The sequence below is a fragment of the Castor canadensis genome, chromosome 8, assembly GCF_047511655.1.
Source record: "Castor canadensis chromosome 8, mCasCan1.hap1v2, whole genome shotgun sequence".
In the NCBI taxonomy this organism is placed as follows: domain Eukaryota; kingdom Metazoa; phylum Chordata; class Mammalia; order Rodentia; family Castoridae; genus Castor; species Castor canadensis.
This window is the reverse complement of record NC_133393.1, coordinates 137,461,059-137,485,379: the sequence shown is the minus strand read 5'-3', so window position 1 is coordinate 137,485,379 and position 24,321 is coordinate 137,461,059. Positions and strand designations below refer to the sequence as shown.

At 35.8% G+C, this 24,321-nt stretch overlaps 1 protein-coding gene across 4 annotated transcripts in view; it reads right to left on the bottom strand.

The window, feature by feature from the left end:
* Positions 1-3,189: 3,189 nt before the first annotated feature.
* The window catches only part of Gas2l3 (growth arrest specific 2 like 3), a 38,602-nt gene continuing 17,470 nt past the window's right edge, over positions 3,190-24,321 (bottom strand). For all 4 annotated transcript variants that reach the window (XM_074084211.1, XM_074084212.1, XM_074084214.1 and 1 more), the window contains 6 exons: positions 23,865-23,980; positions 20,804-20,945; positions 13,814-13,877; positions 13,053-13,191; positions 9,507-9,614; positions 3,190-7,956 (listed from right to left, as the gene is read on the bottom strand). In XM_074084211.1, the coding sequence (XP_073940312.1) occupies positions 6,646-7,956; positions 9,507-9,614; positions 13,053-13,191; positions 13,814-13,877; positions 20,804-20,945; positions 23,865-23,980 (1,880 nt within the window). In that variant the 3' untranslated portion in view covers positions 3,190-6,645. The remainder of the gene's footprint in view (positions 7,957-9,506; positions 9,615-13,052; positions 13,192-13,813; positions 13,878-20,803; positions 20,946-23,864; positions 23,981-24,321) is intronic.

Below are 24,321 nucleotides of genomic sequence, written 5' to 3'. Positions count from 1 at the left end.
AGTAAAATAAACCACAAAGAACGAACTGAGTGGGCTATAGTCTGAAAGAACATAACACTTGTTTTTTCTTAAACCACTGAAGATTGTAACCTCTTTGAGAACTGTGATGGTTCTTACCAATCCCTAGCACCTAGCTTAGTGTCTGCAGAGATGCTGAGTGACAAGCAGGCATTCAGAAAAGCTGTTTGTTAAATGAGCAAATGAATGAATTGATTTTAGTGCACTGTGGCCAAGCAGATTGCTTTAGAACCACTCATAAATGCAGGTATTATAAGGAATCTGCTGGTCTAGACCCAATGCATTGTACCTGGAATGATTCACAAAACCACCTGGGTCGACTACCTCTTCCCTTTTGACATTTTTTTGCTGCTCCAAGGTTATTAAAGAATTAAAACAGACCGTATCAACAAATCCCCTGGCCTGAGTTTCCTCGTATGTTCAATGTGAGGATGGAATTAAGCAGCAGTGGGACACTTGCTTATCTAATTCAGTAATGTTATGCTCTGATTAGTCTCTCACAGCCCTGAAAATAAATCTTTTTAAAATAAAAGCCCAGAAGGTAAATTGGGACATTTCCAACTTTTCTTCTGTAACATGCCACGATCTCTAACAAGTGTTAATGTAACTGAAGAAATCCATCACTTTAAAGCCTCTCTCATTACCACCCTCTTTTACTCTCCAAAAATGAGGTTGTTTGCTTATTTCAAACTGTACTGTGATATTTTCTCTGGGAAAATCCTTGCACTAGATGTAGGTGGGTAAACAAAAGTAAGCTAGAGTCTTACTTTACATGGGATGAGGGCTTAATTCTATCAGCAAAAGGAGGTTTCCTTCTCTTTCTTCCACAAACATTTTGAGGCTGTGCTAAGAGCAAAAGATGCAGTGGTGGATAAATGAGACACAGTTTCTACCCTAGATTTGGTGAGTGATTTAGATAAGCAAATGGGAAATTCCAGTGTTAGATGCAATGCAATGAAAGGAAAATTGTAAAGTGGGAAGGAAGTACACTGGGAGCATCCAACCCAGGCTTGAAGGACTGGGAAGCTTTGAGTGATATTTAAGCTGACATATGATGGCTATGAGCAAGGTGAAGAGTTAGGCTGGGGGCAGAATGAGTCAAGTCAAAGGAGCAGCCCTTGGCTCTCCCTCCTGCTGGAGCATCCTCCTCACGTCCACAATGTTCTCCCTTCTCAACTTGCCCTTTGAGCTGCAAAGATTTCAAAGACTAATTCTGAGCAGGGTTGGGTTTTGACTTTCTTTTTTAAGCCCATAAGGAGTCCTGACACTTCATGAACTTCAAAAATTGCTTTTGCTGGTGCTCGAGCTAAGTGGAAACTCCCGCAAGCTGCAGTTTGAAGACACTTGCTCCTCTTTATTTCTGTGCTTGGGATTAAAGTAAAACTTAAAATGTCACATTCCACTCCTCTTTCAATAGACACCATAGTCAGATTACTCTTCAACAATTATTTATTGGATTCCTGCAATAAATTCATGGCATGGTGCAATTAATTATTAAAGAGATCTACTTAACACAACTTTGTACCACGTTTTCAAGGCTGTGTAAGAGATATTTATTTTTTGAAAGAAGTATGTGAAACCTGCTGACTCAGAAGTCCATCATTTATTTTTGAATATGTTTTTAAAAGAGATCCATAAGGCCACCGACATTTCTTTTTACTAACACCTTATTTCTTTGTGCCAGCAAGAAATGCATTTTAATTCTCAATGTAAGTATTTTCTGCTAGTTTCAACTTATTTTTCTCTCATTTATTCGCCAAATATTTACAAAGCACCTTTATTGTATTGTCCTAAGGATGGAATGCAAAATAATTCATTGTTCCAAGAACAATGCTTCAAATATAGTAAGGTGCTTATAATTACTAATTAAACTAAAAACCAAGAATACACTAATCTCAAAATCTTCATGTTTACAGTATTTAATAAGGGGTAATTCAAAAACAAATCAAGAGTTCTCTAAGAAATAATGAAAAAGTAGAATTGAAAAGCAAATTCTTAAAAATGCTACATAAATCCTATTTTGTGGATCACATTAACATAAAAGGTATCTCAACAATTTATGGAAAAGTATAAGCAGGTTAAAAAATTATCCTTTAAACTTCAGTTAGTCAATCCCAGTAGGTATTTTTGTATTTGTTGAGTAACTATCACCTCTCTTGAGTCTTAAGTTTCCTCTTCTGTAAAACTGAATTATCTGCCAATAGTTTCTAAATGCCCATTTCATGCCAGGCATTGGTAGGTCTTGGGAACACAGTGGTCAACCAAAACAGCTGTAATTCCTGCCTTTGCAGTGCTAACAAACTAGCACTGCAAAGGTAACACCTACTTCCTGAAATTGTTGGGAAGTACAGATGTTAAATAATTGTCTATGATTGCAAAAGTGCCACATAAATCCAAAAGTCATGAACACAGTGATTGTCTTACCTCTTTCTGTCTCCCGTAGCATCCCTCCATACTCAGCGGTACTGTGATCTGAGGAGAAGCAAGTGTTTCTATGCTGCCACAGCTAACTACTAAGGTCCTCAACAATCATAGCCAATTGAATTCATTCTATTCCTTCCCTTATAATCTGTGAAGTAATTCACTCAAACTAATTTAAGAAAATTGGTTATTTTCAATAAAATGTATATCAAACCCTAAAAGACTAGCCAAAAGAGGTTAATCAAAACAGATAACATTTATTGAGCCTATATACCTGTAATTGGCTGTCCCTGGTCAAATATAGAAAACTAATATTAATTTTTTTAATCACTGTAGTATCTCAAAACAAACCACTTCATCACCATATGTACCACTTTTAGGATAAATCAATGTCTACATCATTTTAATGACTTAATTAGTATCTTATGGCTATAACAATATTAATAACATGCTATAATAAAGATCCTTATAGTTAAATCTTTGAATGCATTTTTGCAAGAGTATGTCTTGGGCTGGAGTGTGGCTCAAGTGGTAGAGCACCTGCCTAGCAAGCCAAAGCCCTGAATTCAAAGGCCAGTACTGCAAATAAATAAATAAATAAATAAAAATAAGGTCTCACCATTTTTTACAAGAAAATGTATGTTTATTCCAAAATAGCTTAATTTAATAAAACTTATCTTTATATTTTCAAATTTACTGGAAAATGTTTTAAACATTTTTTAAAATCTCACAAAATGAATTTAATTTTTTTTTTTTTTCTGTAATCCTAGTTACTTGGGAGAGGTAGATTGGGAGGATCGCTGTTCAAGGTCAGCAGAGGAAAAAGTTAGTGAGACTCCATCTCAACAAATAGCTGGGCTTTGAGTGAAGCACACATAGGAAGATTACCACCCAAGCCAGCCTGGGCAACACACAAGACCCCATTCCAAAATAACAAAAGCAAAAAGGGCTGAGGGAGTGGCTCAAGTGGTAGAGCACACACTTAGGCAGTAGAGAGCTCTGAATTCAACCCCTAGTACCACAAAAAAAAAGAAAAGATTACATTCACAAAAGTTAGGAAGATATAATAAAATTTTGTCTGTTATGTTTCTCAGTTTTCTTCTTGAAAACATCACAGGAAGTACATACTGAATTACCTGCTTTTTATAAGTGTTCTGGTTATAAATATAGGAAAAAGACATTTTAGTAATATTCACTAAACATCAAAGTGTGAAATTAAAATGGGATTATAAAATGAGGAATTCAGAAAACCTCATTTTAATGAGGTTTGAACTCAGGACCTCCTGCTTACTACCACTTAAGTCAAACTCCCAGCCCTTTTTGCTTTAGTTTGGTTTTAGATAGGGTCCCACGCTTTTTGCCCAAGCAGCCTCAGAAGACTGATTCTCCTATCTATACCTCCCATGTAGCTGGGATTACAGCTGTGCATCACCATGCCCAGCTTATTTACCAAACTTTTTGCCCAAACTGACCTTGAACCATGATCTCCATATCTCTGACTCCCAAATAGCTGGCATTAAATTTGTGACTTTAATAATTGATAATTTCTAATCTCGAAGATTGTTAAATATGAATCTGATCTTTCTGGAACAAACTTCTAGCAGATACAGCAATTTGGGGAACAAATACTGTTATTTAATGGCAACAAGTTATAGTCTCCTAAGAGTAATAAAATAAAAGGGCATTTAAATAACAAAAGAATTAAAAACTATTCTCCAATTATGAGTGTTTCATATATTCACCTTCCACCATGCATTCAGAATCCACCCAAAGAGCACACTGAGACTTCGGTTTATGTTTAAATTTTAATACTTGAGAAATATAAGTTAAAATTGGATATAGGTATTTTTGGAATAAGAATATACACAAATTTGGATTCATGTGGAGTCAGTGTGTGAATTTGGATGTAAGAATAAATCATAACAACCTTTCTGGTGCCTTTTTAAAGAGGTGACAGATTTTAAATCAGATAAAGATGAGAAGATTTCAGAAGAAACAATTCTTCCTCAAAAAAATTCCTTATCCATGAAGAACTGTAAACTCAGTATGGAGAGGAGAGGTCAAGGTTATCTGATTTATCAAGCCATTTTTAAGGCATAAGCCTAAACACCTTGCTTGAAGCCCAACAATGTAAAAATTATCAGCATTTTATTTTCTGTGAAGTTTTATATATTAGTCACATTAACAAATTGTAACAAAAAATCAAAACTTACTCCATTTTTTAGAAACCACACATTATTTCTTCTTTCAGATACTTCACCCAACTTAAGCTTAATATTTGTTTTATTAAACACAAAAAAAGAACTTACAAAATCTTGCACTATCATTAAGAAGAAATGAAAACTCTATTCCAACTTTGACAATGTAAAATGTTTTAAAAATTGTCAAAGTGATTCTTTAGCTTTTCAGGAGAATTTCAAAGTATATTTAAAAAACTGTCATTCAGTACAATGCAAATATGTAAATAATATCTCTTTCAATGCCAAGAAAAATAGAACCAAACCAATTACTTGGTGGCTGTCTCTTTTAAGAGAAGCATCAATAAAGTAAACTCTGGTCTATTTAAAAGAGAGAAAGGGAAGGACAGAGAGAGAGAGAGAGAGAATGAATATCAATTATCACAAAAGCTAGCCTGAATCTATCTTCAGTCTTAACTGTGATCCCTACAGCAGACCAGCAGAGTGGTCTGCTGAAGAGGTTTGTTTACTTAATGACTATACAATTGTGCAAACTTATTTTTCTTTTAAAAAATAAGCTTGAGGGGTTGGATATGTAGCTCAGGGGTAGAGTGCTCGCCTAGCATGCGCAAGGCCCTGGGACTGATCCCCACTACCACAACCACCAAAAAAATAGAAAGAAAAAGGAAAAAAAGAAAATGCACTTGAATATTTTAAACAAAGAAAAACACAAATCTCATCATTGAATATAAAACCTGTGATAACCGATAACACTGTAAAGTTGTTAAAAACACCCTTAAAACTTCTCAAAGTATACAATCAGTCACAATTCCTTCAATAAATTATTTGAAGTATCACGGTGGATGGATGGAGTCTATGCAGTCATTACATGACCTGACGGTTTCTTGGGAGGATCTCCTGCTGAACGCTCCCTGTTGACCACCAGAACACGGGAGGCAGCATGACTGTGTTAAAGAAAACTGACATAACTGAAGGAGTCCACTGGAAACTCATATTATGGCATCAAAAGAAAAATAACCATCACCTGATAGAATTTTTATATAGTGACATTCTACGGTTCTTTTAATATCTTAAGATTATAAAAACATAAGTCTGATATTACAATATTACTTTAACATAAAAATACATATTTGCAACTTATAGGAAGTTACTTTAAAATATTATACTATTCAAAAAGTTTCTAAATCAGTTTCCCTTGTCACATTGCACAGCATCCCAAACTTTTACAGATAGAAATATATGGAAAAGCTTGTTTGTTTTTACTAAATTTCAGTTTGTTTCAGAAACCTAATTTGTTTGATTGGTTTTTCATCAAAAAATAGTGGGAAGAAAATATTACCAATGTTAATGAAGCCAGGTTTGATTTGGAAATCTTAAAAAGATTTAAATAATAATAATTTTACCTGACCAGAGTAATGGTAAACTTAAGCAGCTGCAACCACTGTACTCCGTAGTGTTGACCAGGCAATCCTGATCAGAGATTAAATCAGGAGCCTTTGGGAGGGCATGTACCAAACCATTGGGGTCTTCTGTTTGTTTTTTTGAGACAGAATCTTGCTAGGTAGCCCAGGCTGGTATCAAATTCTCAATTCTCCTTCCTCAGCCTCCTGTGAGCTAGGATTGCAGGCATGCACAACCATGCCCAGCCAAACCACTGCTTTTTGACTAAAATGCAGTAACTAATGTTAGGAGCACCACAGTTACTACCAGCATGGCATTTAACCTCCCTATTTAATAGCTGTTCAAAAATACATTAACTGCAGTTATAACTCAGTAGTGTTACTTGACTCATAGCTTTCTAAAATGACAGACATTAACAAAAATGCTATGGGATTAATAATAAGAACCTTGCATGAGCCCCCTCCTCATCCTGGCTTCTACCCTCATCCCCAACCTCCGTCTTGTACTTAATGTCTGCAGCCATGTGGACAAACACAAGAAGAAAAACACTGAAGATGTGAAGCCGATGTACTCCTTCTGCTCCCTTCTCCATTTGTTAAAGTGACACTTATTTTCTAGGTTTCTTACTTCCAGTCATAACAAAATAATGGTCATCATCTTCCTTTTTCTTTGCCATAGGTTTCTTATCTCCACTCTTTGCTTCCTTAGCAGATGAGGGTGGTTTCCTGGTTGAAGTTGGGGTTCTGCCACTATTGGGAGGGCCTTTAGCTGAATACTGGCCCAGAGTCTTAGTCTGTGTTGATTTTGGTGCAATTTGTGTTTTGGCAGCAGATTGGGGAACACTCACAATGGACAGTGGGGTACGGCCAGGAGTCTTTGAGGAGCTGGGTCCTGATTTCTGGCATATACTTTTACTCTGAGGCTGCTTTTTGGCAACTGAAGCTATATTCTTATCTTTTGATTCCTGTGTAGCTTTTTCAGATGAAACTGAGGATACAGAAACTGGTTGATTTAAATTCGAGGCTGATTTAAGTTTCTGTGCTGGGATCACCCTTGCTTGTGGGGTTCTATCAGATGGCTGAGACCGTGTTCCCAGTCCTATGGCTGTGGTTTTAGAACTGGGTTTTGTCACTTTTGGAGGAAACTGGGAAGGAGGAGAAGGTTTTGCTTTTATGTGTACATTTGCTTTAGGTAGCTTTGGACACTGTGATGATGAATTTACAAGTGCCTCATCCCTAGAAGAAATATGACTGTGTTTCAAGTACTTTGGTTCAATTTTTCCAGAACATTTACTTGGCAAACATGTAGACTCTGGCAGATCTCTCAAATTTTGGGCTGGAATAGCCTTGGCTTTAGGAGTACTGGGGAATGTGACACATTTTCTCAATGACTCAGATGCACAAGGTGCAGAGTTTGATAAAACTGGACAAGTGTTTCTACCTACTGGATTTAAAGAAACAACAGAAGATGACACATGGATTGAAGGAGCATGAGGTTTCTTTGCTGTGGCTCTTGAAGACTTCAGCTTGAGATAAGAAGATGCTGCTGGAGAATCTGGAAATTTAGGCCGGCCTGACATGGAACCTGGATTACCTTTCACTGACGATGCTGGCAACAAGGCGGCTGGTGGACGTACCTGCTTTTCCTTGCTCTTTGGAATACCAACCAGAGTGCCAGGTTTTAAATTTTGTTTCTGAAACATGTTAACTGCTGACAAAGGATTCATTTCAGGAGGCTGAGGTGTTCTGGCAGTTGAATCAGGTACACTTTCATTCGAAACTCCTTTTTGAAATGCTAGAATTTTTTGTTCCAGTGTAGCAAACTGTAATATTCGACAGGGATCATATTTAAGCAAAAATCCTTGCAGAGTATCCCAGCCTCCACCAACACGGACCATCACATGTTTTCCATGAAGCATCTGTCCCCAGAAGAGATTAAAAATAAACCATGAGGCTTACAGTGACAATTTGTGGTATCTATGACCTATGAAACTCAGAACTTGCCAAAAGCTTCACTAAAAATTGTATTAATAGAATAAATTTAATAGATATTGAATTATACAGCTAACAATAAAAGCCCTCCAATTGTAATGAAAATATTTATACCCTAAAAATCCAAATTAATATACAAAACTACAAAAGCAATGAACAGTTGACTATTAAAGGAAGGAAAGAGACTAGAGAGCAATGGAGAGGGAGAGAAAGAGAAATTGAGAGAAAAAAGATAAAAACACTTAAACCTATACATTACAATTTAGTAAATCATTTTCCTATATATCAATTTCATCTTTAAAACAGTTTAATATAATTCTTTTTTTTAATTATTGTTTTATTATTCATATGTGCAAACAAGGCTTGGGTCATTTCTCCCCCCTGCACCCATCCCCTCCCTTACCACCCACTCCACCCTCTCCCTCTCCCCCCCACCCTCTCAATACTTAATATAATTCTTATTAGTTCTCCCTTGCAGATAAGAAAATTATGACTCTGAGAGATTAAGGAATTTGGGCCTTACCACAAATGTACTGGTCTACCCCTACCCCAAATGGCACTTTCATGGGGATAAGACAAACCGTGGCTCTGACAGTACAGCCCAGGCTGGATCTCAGGGCCCCGTCCACTGAACTGGCCAACTGACACCATTGCATGAGACTGGCTGCTAATTTTAGCTAAGTCCTATCCTCTACTCTACCACTGTGTCAAATTGCCTTAAAAAATAAAGTTAATTGAGAGAAATTGCATGTGGGTATTTCTGTGTGAGGTGGACGGGGTGGGAAAATAAAAATAATTTGTAAAACAGAAAGAACATGGTGGCATAATTGCATTTTTATGTTCCCAAGCTGATAAAAAACAGCTCTTGCAGTGTATCAAGGGTGGAGAGAATGTTAAACAGGTGAAATTTCAATGTCCTTATTAGCAAAGTGGATGAATAATCAATTGCAATGGGACAAAGGAAGGCAACCAGCATGTGTGTTGAGCATTCTGCATTGCATACGATGCTGTGCCAACAAGGAACAGATTTCACGCTTAAGACTTTGGCCTTATGTATGTATCATTACAGACCATAGTGCCTCTGCTTTTTCTTACTATGGATACTTAATCTTATTGGATGCTTTGCTTCATTTCTTTCTTCTTATAATGGAAAACTACTCTTCTTTAGAAAATTTGAAAAATGAAGTAAATTACCTAAAGTGTACAAAAATGTTTTCCCCAATTACATCCAATGCCTAAATAGTCTTAGCATCCTCATGTTAGTTGATTGCTGTGTTAAAAATGTTTGCCTAAACTCACTAGATACTCATGAAATCAAGAACTCTTTATTTTTCCTCTAAGGTGAAATCCTTCCATTAACAGTACCCTCTATTCCAATTTTTTAAAAATACAAAGGAAGCAAAAAGGAGGTTGGCAAAGCAATAAACCCAATTCCAAAACAAACTCTGTGTATACAGGTTATAAGTAGTGGCCTTACCCTTATAAAGAGTATTTTATCTCCTAGTCGGTACCGTCCTTCAGATAAGTACTCGATAGAAAATCGGTGAGAACAACTACAAGGGGGGTCTTCAGCAATGTGTTTGACCTAAGGTTAAAAATAAATATCAAAATTTAGTGTTTGTTAAAAAAAAATATCGTGTTTAAAGTTAAGGTGCAATGTTATTTGGTAGATAACCTCAAAAATAAAAATCCAAAGGTAGTTCAATGATTTAATATCTCTTCTCCTTTTCTTGTTAATAAATATTGGGATCAGACATTGCTAAACCAACAACACTAGCAGTGTGAAGTCTGGGTCACTCTCCCTCTGTGTCCATGTGAAGTCAGGCTTGAAGCCATAACTGCTGAAGGTCTGCAAATGTGCAAGACAGGGAAGTCAATCCAAAACACAGTGTTGAGTCTTACGGAGCACATGAGGTCATTATTAAGCTTAACACGTTTTAAGCCCTGAGTACACACATTTATGTCAAATGAAAGACTGGACAGTCACATAAAGGCTAAACAGGATTCTTCATTTTCCCTTAACATTCTGCTAAACTAAAATTGGCCAGAATCTCGAGATTTGTTCAAAGTTGCTCTTAAAATAAGAAGAGACATAGTCATATCTGTTCACCCATGACTGGGTAAAATTTTTAAAAGAAGCACTTTTGTAAAAGTGTTCCAGTTCAATAGTCTGCTAAGCAGATGGGAGTCAGGGGAAAACACTACTTCTGCATGAGTTTTTTTTTTAATTGAATAGATAAAAACCCCAAGTGGTAGAACTATGGTAAATGTAAAAAGAAATTCACTAATTCTATATTTAAAATAAATTGATTAAATGAAGATATTTTAAAGTATCTTTGACTAGGAAAAAAAGTCATATCAACACTATAGAAAATATTTGGCTTTCCCCTAAAATTACATTTTGGAAAAAAGCAAGATCATGAATATTTTTTTCAATTATCTGTCACACAGATAATATCTAAACAAATTCAACTAACTGTACTTAGGCATGTTTTAAAAGTCCATTAGATATGCCCAGCGTAGCTGAGCAATTTATATGATTGGCTAATTATCGACCCAAGATGAATGGACAGTTGTGGATTTCCCAGTAAGAAGGATTGGGCCTGTTAGATCTAGAATTTGTACATTCATACAGATACATATAGATACAACATATATAGATAGATAGATAGATAGATAGATAGATAGATAGATACATACATACATACAATATACACATATATTGTATATATGTATATAAAATGGCTAAAGATACACTGAAATCAGGTAAAGTTTATTTCACTAGACCCATGTTTATACATTAGTTAACAAAGTAATTTGGTGGACTGGTGGAGTGACTCAAGTGGTAGAGCACCTGCCTAGCAAGTGTAAGGTGGAGTTCAAACCCCAGTACCACCAAAAATACCAAAGTAATTTGGAAGGAAGCATTTCTTTTAGTCATTACTTTCTGTGTTTCCTAAGTATACAGAATTTTGGTTGTAAACTTACAGGACCCTAATGGTGAATCAAATAGTAATTGTCCTGTACGCTGAACATGACCTTAGGATATCTGTAGGTCATATTTGTAGGTGGACCTTATATAGCACATATATATTTAAAGAAATGCACTTGTTTTTAATTTTCACAAAAATGTGGATCTGAGAATTCACTTATTTTCCTTGATTAAATATTCAAATAACCACTTATATTGAGTAGTACAATATTGCTGGCATTAGCAATCACTAGACCACAATCTAAGCAAGGCAATGAGCATAAAAGAAATTAGAGCTGTGCATGATAAATGTTTTCTTCTAGTTTTTACTCATAATACAATTAGCATCATAACACTAAACAAAATAAGGAAAGAAACTAAAATAATCTACCATGGTACTGCAGTACTATAAATTTTTTCCATTCTCCTTCCTGTATAGTTTGCCCAATATACACATATTTTTCAAAAAATAAACATTTTCTTATTGCTACACAGTTGTCATAATGATCAACAATAATAATGGATTACTGTTAAGATAATGAATCCTAATTACCAAGCCACTGCCTTACAAAATAGTGTTTGCTTCTTACAATTTTTCATCAATATAAATGGGGCAATAAACACTTTCATTTTACTTTTTCCTGTACTCTACTACAATAAAAATGAAAAAGGATTATTTTTTCAGCTCTTGATATCTATTTTTCAGTTAGTTTTCAAACATTTACATCATTTGCCATTGCCAACAGCAATCCCTCAGTAGTTTCACAAGACTTTACCACCACGAGATTTCATAACTTTTAAATTTTACTAATGACAAAATGGCATTCTGTAGCTATTTTAAGCTGATTTCTTGATTATCAGCAAGCTCCAACACTGCTCCTTGTGCGAAAGAACAAAGTCCTTGCTCATTTGTCTATGAAAAGCATCCTTCTTATCAATTGTTTATTGTCTTTATATAATAATTACATATTGTATTTCCATTTTAATAGAAATCTTCTTTTGTTTTCTTTGTACTTAATTATTCTTTAAGGTTATATGAAATTTTAAATAAATTTTTTAACTACTACATTATTGCTGTTTTCCATTTTGATATTTACAGTCATCAGTTATATCATTAAGACACAAAAATAATGTATTTTAGTCTGATAAAACGCTTCTCAGACTGATCTATTCTTAATCTGTCTTGTAAGGCTATCTGAATGTTTTTGCTATTTGCTATTAAAGCAACACTTTCTAGTAATGATTTATTATTTTAAAATAATTTTATACATTTAGCATTTCTATAAAAAAGCACAAACCTTTTAATTATTCTAAATGATGATAAGCAAAAAATGTTTGAAACTCACTTATACTATTGTCCATCACTTATACTGTTGTCACTGCAGGAAGATCCCCAACCTGAGGAATGTGATTCTATTACTTTCTACAGAACGAACAGGTAAAGTCAGGAAGACGCTCATGTTGTGACCCATCATCTCATAAGTCTGCATATATTCTGTTGCAGGCTGAATGTTAATTTTCCCTCACATCTTTTCCTCCTCGGGAATTCTTCAAGCATCAGTGTACCATCTACTTAACCTTGGAAGTTGCCTTAGATTTTCTCTCTGCCTCAGTCAGTCGCTAATTCCTGTCCATCCTACCTCCTAAATATGGCTTATGTGTGTTCCTTTTGCTCCATTCCCTTAACTGCTGCTCAAATTCAAGCTCTCATCCTTTTATGCTTGGATTATTACCATGAAACCAACATAAGCTCTACATGACAATGAGAGATCCTTATCGTTTGCAAATCAGATTGCAATACTCCCATGTTAAAAAAAGAATCAATGAATTCTTGTGGCCTATTTGCCCATCTACCTCTGAATTACACATCCACTCCTCATCATACACAAGCAATAACATATCACTTCTAAAATGTAGTACCCTGAACTCATTAGGACGTGGAGATTAGTGACTGGTATATATTCTGAATAAGCAATCTTTTCTTTTAAACACAGCATTACCTGTAGCAATCTTCAGATATCATAGTCAAAAGCAAGTGCAGTAATTACTTACAGCTTCATGTAGCTCCTCATGTTGACAGCATGATTTTGGAATGCTGATAGACTCTTCAAGCCCAGAAGTATTAAGCAAGGTTTCTTCTAACTCAATTTCTTTCTCAAGTTTTACTAATACTGGTGGCTCAACCCCATATCTGAAAATGAACCAGGAAACCTGATCAGATCACTTAAGCAAAGTAGACCCACATCCATGCATATCTTATATTTCATTTTTGCAGTAAAATCTGCATGACTCTCTTCTACAGATTGTTTCACTGGGACATCTGGACATGCTTTTTAATGCCTCAGATGGTCAAATATCCAGATTACAGTCTTTGCATCATAGCATATGGTTGGTACACTGGATACTCCCAACAATGCTGTTCCTAGAAGCCTGGCAGCTAGTGAGTAAAGATGGGGCTGAGGAAGGTATGGAGGACACCACGCCTCAGCCTTCTTACCAGATCCTCTCTGCATTCAGAAGATTTGTGTTGTCCTGAACTGGTTTATGACTACATGATCTTACCCCATTCTTAATCTAAAAAATTTAAGTAGTCATTTTCACAATTTAATATTAAGTGAAGACAAGGCACATGGAGAAAACAAATGCTGACACATGCTCATGCAAATAGAGCAAAGTAAATAAAGACACAAAGAAAAAACAGGAAATTAATCAAGAATCATTTTTGTCTATAGAAAACAATGTTCTAAGCTAAAAACCAAGCACCTTAAAAGTGTTTATGACATTGAAATTCTGAAATATTGTGGAATGCATACCTGGATACAATTCGACCAATTTCAAGAAGACAAAGATACACCTGTCTTGGATCTTTGTGCAAAACTGTAGAAAATAAGAGCACACGTTTTAAGGAGAGAATTAAATAAGGAAATATATTTCAGGCATGGCAGATAGTAAAGGGAAAGACTAATGAAAACAGTGGGTTTACTTATTTGGAAAAAGAAAAGATGTTTTTATCATCTTTATATAGGTTATGTTCTATAATTTTTTAATTGGATAGAAAAAAGATGAACATTTACCATGGATACCTATGTGTATAGCACTTTAGGTTTAAAAAACTAAGGGTTTAGTAGCACTAACTTATTTATCTTTCAGGTCTCTCAATAGGCGATAATGTTAGAAAAGACATGTCAACTCAACTTTAAATTATCATCAACTAGCTACTAATATCTCTGTCAGACTTTACAAAAACAGGAAGGAGCACTTCCTAATTTGTTCCATGATGCCATCATTACCCTGATAACAAAGTTAGTTCAACATATGAAAATCAACCAATGTAATACACCATTAATAGCATAAAGGGATAAAAATCACAAAAGAATTTGACAAAATACAACACCCTTTCATAATTAATGGTGGAAATATTATGTACTCATATATGAAAATGGAAAAATGAGGCCTGCTGAAATTATTCTAAGAATGGGATAAATTGTGCCCCCAGTAAAAACAATAATAACAAAGTACTTCAGCAATTCAGTTGCTGGTGGGAAAGGAAGGGAGGGAGGAATGAAAGAAGAATAGAGAAGGAAGGAGAGAGAGAGAGAGAGAAAGAAAAAAGAGAAAGAAGGGAAGGAAGGAAGGAAGGAAGGAAAGAAAAAAGAAAGGAAAAAAAGATATATTTAGGAAATGCAAGTCTGATTTGTGTGTAGGAATAGATTTGTGCTCACCGCCATGGAGATATTTCAAAGACATATTGTTGAGTTAATAAAGTGGAAAAAAAAAAAAGACTCAACTAGGAATGGAACTTTCTCAATATGATAAAAGGCATCCATGAAAAAACTACAACTAATATCATTCTTAAAGGTAAAAGACTGAAAGTCTTCCTCCCAAGACCAGGGGAAAGATAAGGATGCCTACTCTTTAGCCTCTGTTTAGCATTGTACTGAAGGATCCAACAATAGCATTTAGGTAAGGAAATACATAAAAGGAATTCAGATTAGAAAAGGTGAAGGAAAACAATCTCTACTCACAGATGACATAATCTATGCATAGAAGACCCTAAAGAATATATAGAATAAAAACTATTACAGCTAATAAACAATTTCAGCAAAGTTGCAGAAACATCAATGTACAAAAATGAGTTGCATACACTAGAAATGAAAAATCTGAAAATGAAATTAAGAAAATACTCCATTTACAACATCAAAAAGAATAAAATGCTTAGAAATAAGCTTAACCAAAGAAGTATAAAACTTAGGCACCAAAAACTTATTGAAAAAACTAAAGAAGATATAACAGACAGATAATCCTGTTGGTTACTCCCGAGTTTGTATCCTGGTGAAGTCGAAGACTGAAGACACCAGGAGTTAAGAGTAAAGCAAGCACAAAGTTTACAGAAAGGATGCAAAGCTCCCTGACAGTAGGACTTAAGTGAAAGAGCTAAGTCAAAGAAAGGCTGAAGTCTAGGAGATGATATAGGGCATTAGCTGGCTTAGATCCAACTATTCTACCTTGAAGCTGCATCTATAATTGGCTATCTAATTAACTTCTTGCTGAATCTGACCATCTGGCTGCCCATCCCCCATCCTTAACAGACTGGGCATTCCAAGAGGGTCTCATTAGTCCATCCTGTCCTTGGGACCTGTCACATACATTTTATGATGACTGCTTGCTATTTTGGTGAGACCCCGCCCGCCCCTTTTGCTATCTTGGGAAAGTTTGCTGTGTTACTTTCCCTAAGGGGTCTATTTTTTCATCTCTTTAAATGTTTGTCTAAGAATGCTTCTTTGTCTCCCTTATCTAGAAGAAAGACCACTGCACCTATATTATCTGGGTGAGAAGCCCACTCCCCACATTTGCTTTTTTTTTTTAATTGTTTACACATTTATTCATATGTGTATACGTTGTTTGGGCCACCTCTCCCCCTTGCCACCCCCCATCCCACCCCTCTTACTTCCAGGCAGAATCTGTTCTGCCCTCTTCTCCAATTTTGTTGAAGAGAAAACATAAGCGATAACAAGAAAGACATAGTGTTTTTGCTAGCTTGAGAAAAAGACAGCTATACAGAGAGATTCCTAGCATTGCTTCCATGCACATGCGTGTTACAGCCTGAACTGGTTCATCTCTACCAGACCTCTTCAATATTTGCCGGTCACTTTCCCATAGTGGCCTCTGCCAGTTTAAGATTACTTTTTTCACTCCTCTACAGTGGGCACATTAACCACTTTCAACTTTTAGGTTTTCTTCCCATTTCCTAGTCCTCCTATACGAGTTCTCCTCTTAGTGTGTGACCCATGCCCAATAATATTTTACTGCATTTGTTTTAGGTCTATAATCCACCTATTAGGGAGAACATAAAATTTTTGGCCTTCTAAGCCTGGCTAAACAGAACTTTTTCAAAGGAAGAAATCCAAATGGCCAAAAAAACACATGAAAAAATGCTCACCATCCCTGTCCATAAAGGAAATGCAAATCAAAACCATGCTAAGATTCCACCTCACTCCTATTAGAATAGCCACCATCAAGAACACCACCACCAACAAATGTTGGCAAGGATGCGGGGAAAAACGAACCCTCATACACTGCTGGTGGGAATGTAAGCTAACACAACCACTTTGGAAAACAATCTGGAGGCTTCTTAAAAAACTAAACATAGATCTGCCATATGCTCCAGCAATACCACTCCTAGGGATATACCTGAAGGAATGCAACTCAGGTTATTCCAAAGGCACCTGGACACCCATGTTTACTGCAGCACTATTCACAATAGCCAAGATACGGAAATAGCCAAGATGCCCCACTACTGACGAATGCATTAAGAAAATGTGGTATTTATAAACAATGGAATTTTACTCAGCCACAAAGAAGAATGAAATTTTGCCATTTGCAAGTAAATGGATGGAACTGGAGAACATCATCTTAAGCAAAGTTAGCCTTACGTTTGCTTTTAAGGATGTCTTCGTGTCTCCCTTATTATCTAAGACAAAGATACTTCTGCCATCTGTTCCCTTTACATTCTTAGGGTCATTTCTACATTTGTTCCCCCTCACTGTTTGCTGCCCTAATACCATGTTCATGGACTGGAAGACAATATTGTTAAGATGGTAACATTCCCCAAATAGATCAAGGATTCAATGCAGTCTCTAGCAAAATTCCAACGGTCTATTGTCCCCCCAGAAATGGAAAAATTAATGTTAAAAATTAAAATGGAATTGCAAAGGTCTCAAAATAGTAAAACCAATCTTGAAAAAGAAGAACAAAGTTGGAGGATTCACACTTCTCAAATTTCAAAACTTACTAAAAACTACAAAAATCAAGACAGTGTACTATCAGCAGAAAGACAAACGTGGAAAGGAATTGAGCATCAGGAAATAAATCCACACTTCTATGTTCAGTTGTTTTCAACAAGACACTTCAATGGAGAAGGACAGTCTTTTCAATAAACGGAAATGGGGAAAATGTGTACACACAAAGAATGTATGTGAACCCTGTCTCACACCATACACAAGATTAATTAAATGTATCAAAGACCTAAATGTTCAGACCTAAAACAATAAACTCTTAAAATAAAAAATAGGTAAAAATTTGATTAGGCAATGTTTTTTAAATACAACAAAAAAAGCAAGAGCAAAGAAAGAAAATAAATTAAAATTTATTCAAAATTTAAAACTTCTGTGCATCAAAGGGTACTATCAAGAAAGTGAAAAAGACAACCCAAAGACAAGAAGAAAATATTTGTAAATTATATCTAATAAGAGACAAGTATCTAAACTATACAAAAAAACCTTGCAAATAAATATTAAAGATAAAAGACACAACTAAAATATGTAAAGGTTTAGAAGAGACATTTCTTCTGAGAAAGTAAACAAATGGCCAATGAGCATATGAAAAGATGGTGAATGTCATTAGGGAAATGCAAACCAAACCCACAATGAGACACCTCTTGACAACCACCAGGATGGTTATAAGAAGAGTAATCAAAGAGCTGACAATGACAATTGTTGACAAGGATGTGAAGAAGCTGAAACACTTGTGCATTGCTGGTGAGAATATAAATTGAGCAGCCACTGTGAAAACTGTTTAGTGTTCCTCAAAACAATAAACATAGAATTACCATATGACCCAGCAATTCTACTCCTAGGAATGTACCTGAGAAAACTGAAAACACAAGTCACTCAAAAACTTGTACACAAATATTCATAGCAGCATTATTCATAACAGTCAAAGAATTAGATAATCCAAATGTCCATCAGCTGATGGATAGATTAAAAATGTGGTATATGCATACAATGGCATATTATTCAGCCAGAAAAAGGAGTGAGGTACTGTTGTGTGATACCAAATGAACCAATAAAAGGAGCTGACATAAAGGTTTAACATACTGTATCATTCTACTTATGAAATCTTGAGAATATGCAAATCACAGAGACAGAAAGTGATTAGTGGTTGCCAGGGTTTAAAAGGAGAATAATTGGGACTAATGGTCAGTAAGTCTGCTTGCTTTTGGAGGTGACAGAAATATTCTGGTATTAGAGTGGAGACAATTGTATAACATAGTTAAAAATACTAAAACTCACCGAAATGTACATTTTTAAATTAATAATTTTTTATGTGAAACTATTAATTTTTTAAAATGCTATTTTAAAAAGGAACCTCATTCATTTAAAATAGCTACAATTATAAATGGTTATGTGTGTTTTGCAATTTTAAAAATAAAAATAATTTTAAAGGAAACTTGGGCTGGAAGTGACTTAAGCAGCAGAGTGCTTACTGAGGCCTTGAGCTCAAACCCCAATAACAAAAAAAAAAGAAAAAAAGAAAGAAAAGAAAATTGCAGGAATTATAATGTCAAGGTAGAGAGATCACAGAATGATTCTAAATGCACCTGTAGTGCTTGGGAGTCATCTCCCTTCCTGTCCTAGTCCTCAGAGAGAAGCTCTGGAAAGAGAAACTTCTAAATCCTAACCTAACAGTGTGCAATGTGTGATAAACTGCATACATATACATTTATTACAATAGAGAGAGCAGTTTTTCTTTAACTTGCTACATATATCCCAGGCTGGCCTTCAATTCATGATCCCCCTGCATCAGTTTCCTGAGTGCTGGGATGTGCCATTGGACTCAGTTTATTTTATTAAAGCAATAAAAATCAGTATTTGACTTTAAAGCTCATCAATAAAGGAACTTACCTCAATTTTTTTGTTATTGGGCAGTACTGGGGTTTAAACTCAGAGCTTTGTGCTTGCTAGACAGGCACTCTATGGCTTCAATCATGCCTCCATCCCTTTCTGCTGTGGTTATTTTGGAGATAGGTCTTACTTTTTGCCCAGGCTGACCTAGACCACAACCCTCCCACTTTAAGCTTCTCACAATCATTGGGATGACAGGGGTGGACCACCGTGCCCAGCTTTTTTCCATTGAGATGGGGTCTTTGAAATTTTTTGCCCTAGCTGACCTGGATCCATGATCCTCCTGATCTTAGCCTCCCAAGCAGCTAGGATTAGAGGTGTGAGCCACTAGTGCCCTGCGCTGACATGTTTTAGACTTGTTTTTCTAAACACTCGAAAGTACCTTAAAATATTGTATTTGTTTCTTAAAATTGCTTTGAGTTCCTACCACAATGAAAAAACTAAGGGGTATTCTATGAGACCTTTAGAGAACTATAGCTTAGCAGCTCACTGCCTAAAAATGAATAATGGTACTGACAGTGTATTAGCAGTACTACACTGACCCTCAGGACTGCTGACCATGTCTTTAACAACGAGAAATATATAGCAATCTTAGAGCCTTTCGGAAATAGTAAACTAGAACTGGACAATTCAAAGCGTTTCTCTTCCCTTTGATCTCTAGAAGCTGGATATGCCATCACATCAACTGCAACGTCATTAATGGTCAACACATCTGGACTGGATCTAAGGCAGGGTGCAAGCTGAGGGTGGGAGAGTAAGCCAATGTACTTTATTTCACTTTGGACAGGTGTAGCAAATGTACAGCAGCTCATTCTGAGTGTAGATAAAAAGGGGGAACTTAAAACTATAATAAAACCAGCCAAAAATCAGTGTGCTTTTTATATCACCACAAACCAGAAACTGCAAAGGATGGCAGCTAAAACTCCTCTCTATGAAGGCAGAGGTGCGCAGAACCACCCTCGGTAGATGACTGCTCCCAGCACAGCACTGTACACGTGTGTTGATGCAAAAGTATATATGTGGTGCATATACACACACATAAATGCTTTGAAAAAATATGTATACAGTCCACAGCAGCAAGACAGGTGCCACTTTAGTCACTATACAGATGCTTCTGTTGACTTAAAGGAAATGAGAAAATATGTCAAATTATTCAGTAGAACATGACTTTTAAAATGAACTGTCAAAGACGATCCATTTACGCAATTGACATGGCAGCTGTTGTTTACAAGGTAAATCTAAACACTGCAAGTAGACCTCATTTAGCCTTCTGTTATTTCTGTAATGATCCGGCTAAACAGAAATTACTAGCGATTTAGACTTAGTTGAGTAAATCTTGAAGAAAACATTAATTAGTAAAGCATTAGCTACAGCAGCCAACTTATTTAGCAAGTAAAATATGGTTAGGGCATTATAATTATATAAAGCCTTTAACTATAAATGAAAAATTTAATATATTGAATATTTGGTTCGCCAATGGTTTCACACATAACTAAAGAATTCATTTTTCTAAGAAACTGAGACATATGGCAATTTGAGTCAGTATTTGGGAAGAAAAATTAGAAGTGAAGAATACAAAAATGTTCCAATAAACATTAAAAACTACACTACAACAGTTACCTAAACCTTCAGATTCGAAGAGGTAAGTGTCATCAACCCCAACATGCCGGCACCAGCGAAGGAAGTTGGCAGTGTTGTCCCTGGCAAAGAACGAGCCTGAAGCAGCATCTTTCTTACAAGGCACCTTGCTCATTGGAAAATTCTGGAAAAGATGTAAGGATAATTAGAAGAATGCATCAAGGATATTTTCATTAGAAATTCATTTTAGAATTGCAAAGTAAGTGTTCAATGCGCTGAGTGTAACTAAAAAGTATACAACTTTAAGGAAAAAGACATCTGCAAAAGGACCTGATTTTGCTTTAAGTGTGTTCCAGAAAATATTCCTAGAAAAACAATCTGGTCAAAATGAGCAATAGGCTCAAACTTCTCTAATCACTTTCTTTTTTAAATGACACAAGAATCTTAATTAAAAATAAAATTCTATAAAAGAGGGGGTTAGACTGATTAAACTACAATATATTTGCAGGTAAAATACCAAAGCAAAACTCCACTGACCAATGAAGGACAGGAATGCAAAACAGGTCAGGTTGAGGGGAGGGTACTAGCAAGAGCAGGAGGGTAAACAAAGAGGGTAAAGGAGGGTGACTGTGGTTGACATATTTTCTACCCATGTACGAATATGGAACATTGAAACTTGTGGAAGTCATTTCAAGAAGGGAGAAGGGGCGGAGGGCAGGGGAGAGAAATGGCCCCGACAATGTATGCGCATATGAATAAATGAATAAAGAAAAAAAAAGGAGAGGGTGAACCAAACTGGGGTACAATGTACACACGTATGGAAATGTCACAACGAAACCCCCATACAACTATTATATACTAATAAAAATGTTAAAAAATAGAAAAAATAAAAATGACAGCCAGTAACTCTAAACACATCTCTATGGTATGTCTCTATGGTATGTTTAGTTCAAACACAAAATTATTGCTGTGTTCAAAGTTAACAGTCATCCTCATTCTGCTTACTTCCCTGGTGCAGAGTCATGAAGGTTCTTGAGGAGACACTCAAATAAGGAAGTAGCTGCCCATTCTCACTTCAGGTTCCTTGGAAATGGATGGCTTAAGTTTCACAGAATTTGAATTTTTTACTGTCTAGCCCAGAGTAGTGGGAGGGGGAAGTTATTTTTAGTTGAAATTTTCACTTGGAAAGGAATTCATGAATAGACTTTTTGATGCTCTCGCTATTGTTTTCCAGAACTAAAATAGCCTGTGAGGTTATTGTGTGTGTATATGATTAAATGTAGACAATAAAATCATTGCAAAAGAAACAAGAATCAACAACACAGCAAAGATCAGTATTTTTAGCCGAAATTCTCTCACCCACATTTAGATATCTCTATGAATAGTTACACATCCAGCTGTACCTACAAAATGTTACATAAACACACTGGTCTGCAATTTGATTTATTTTCGTGTATGTGCACATGTACACTTAACAATATGTTGTGGGGATCTTTTAGGGTTGAAAATAACAGATTTGAGTAAATAACCTTTTTTTGTTTGTTTTGGGTGGTGCTAGGGCTGGAACCCAGGGCCTTGCACTTGCTAGGCAGGTGCTCTACCACTTAAGCCATGCCTCCAGGCCTTTTTTCTTTAGTTATTTTTCAGGGAGGGTCTCACATTTCTGCCCTGTGGTCTGCCTGGACTGTGACCCTTCTGTCTTCTGCCTCCTGAGTGGCTGGGATTATAAACATGCTATACCACATCTGGCTTGTCGAGATGGAGTCTTACTAATGTTTTGCCTGGGCTGCCCTCAAACCAAAATCCTCCCAATCTCTGCCTCCTGAGTAGCTCAGATTACAGGCACGAGCCACTGCACCCAGTGTAAATAATCATTTCTATTAACTGTATAATAGTCCAATGCAATAGGTACCATAATTAATTTTTAACAACTTCTCTATCAATGAACTCTTAATTGTTGCTAAATTTTTGTTCTATCATTCTTATAAATTTGTGATTTTCTTAGAATAAAAAGAATCTTATGTATCAAAGGATACACTTTTTATTTTCCGTTTACATATATGTCTATGCATATATATATATATATATACACACACACATATGAATATATATGTAAATATATGTATATCTATATGGATGGATGGACCACTCACTGTCCCCCACAGTGATGATATCACCTGTTTCCATGCAAGCATCCAGACCCCAAAATCTTGAAAACACCTACATCTGGCAAAAAGAAAGGGACCTGGTTTATTTGAGATTGTGAGTTGGGATTGATGGAGGAAAACATCTTACACTTCTACTAGTGTTATTAAGAAGAGCTACCTATTGAGGGGGGAGAGGGAGGGGGCGGAGTGGGTGGTAAGGGAGGGGGTGGGGGCAGGGGGGAGAAATGAACAAAGCCTTGTATGCACATATGAATAATAAAAGAAAAATGAAAAAAAAAAAAAAGAAGAGCTACCTACTCAATATCTACAATGCATCACAGACTACACTAGGTACCATCTACATACTATCTCATTTATTATCAACAATCACTCACAAATAAAACCTACAAGGTAAATGTTAGTATCTCCAGGTTACAAATAACCTTTTTTTTCAGATGCTCAAAAAGTTTAAGCAAAATTTTCAAGTTTTCATACCAGTCAGGGAGTGGAAGTTTACAACCTTGTAGAGATGATAAGAAACATACATAAACAGCAAAAAGTGATGGCTCATGCCTATAATCCCAGCTACTGGGGAGGCAGAGATAGGGAGGATCACAGTTCAAGGCTAGCCTGGGAAAAAAGTTAGCAAGACCCTGTCTCAACAAACAAGCTAGGTGTGATGGTAACTATCTATAATCCCAGCTACTTGAGCAGGCATATGTGTGAAAATTGAGTCCAAAGCCAGTTCCAGGTTAAACGCACTAGAGCCTATCTGAAAAACAAGCAAAAGCAAAAAGGGAAAAGGCTAAAGATGTGGGCTCAAGTAGTAGAGCACTTGCCTAGCCCCATACCACCACCAAAAAAAAAAGAAAAAAAAACAGAAAGAAAGGAAGGAAGGTTCATGAAGGAATTACTTGTATCAAGATCTGACATGTGTGCTGGGAAGCGTCACTTACCCCTCGTTCTTCAGAGCTGCATGCTTTCACCATATTTTGAAGAACATCAATCAGCTGGCATAAAAGTACTCCATTATCAAGTTCTTCCAATAATTTTTCTGCCTTAACTTCAATACCTAAAAGCATATCTCAAACTTAAAATTCTTCTAGAAATACTAAATCCAAATAAAATGGTTAATATTTAATAGAATCAGATTAGAACTGAAAAACTAGACAAATATCAGATCAGACTCCAAGTATTCACTCTTAGAAGGTTTAATTAAAACAATGTCAAGTTAAATGAAAGGCAAAACAAAAACATCTGTGATGTGAAAGCACAGAATAAAGAAAACTGACATTTTAAAAATGTCATTTAAATTTTTAAATAAAATAAATTTGTCACATATTAATTTTGCTTGCATAACAAAGATTCTTGGTAAACAAGGTAGATTTTGTTGTTTAAAAATTAAATTCATTA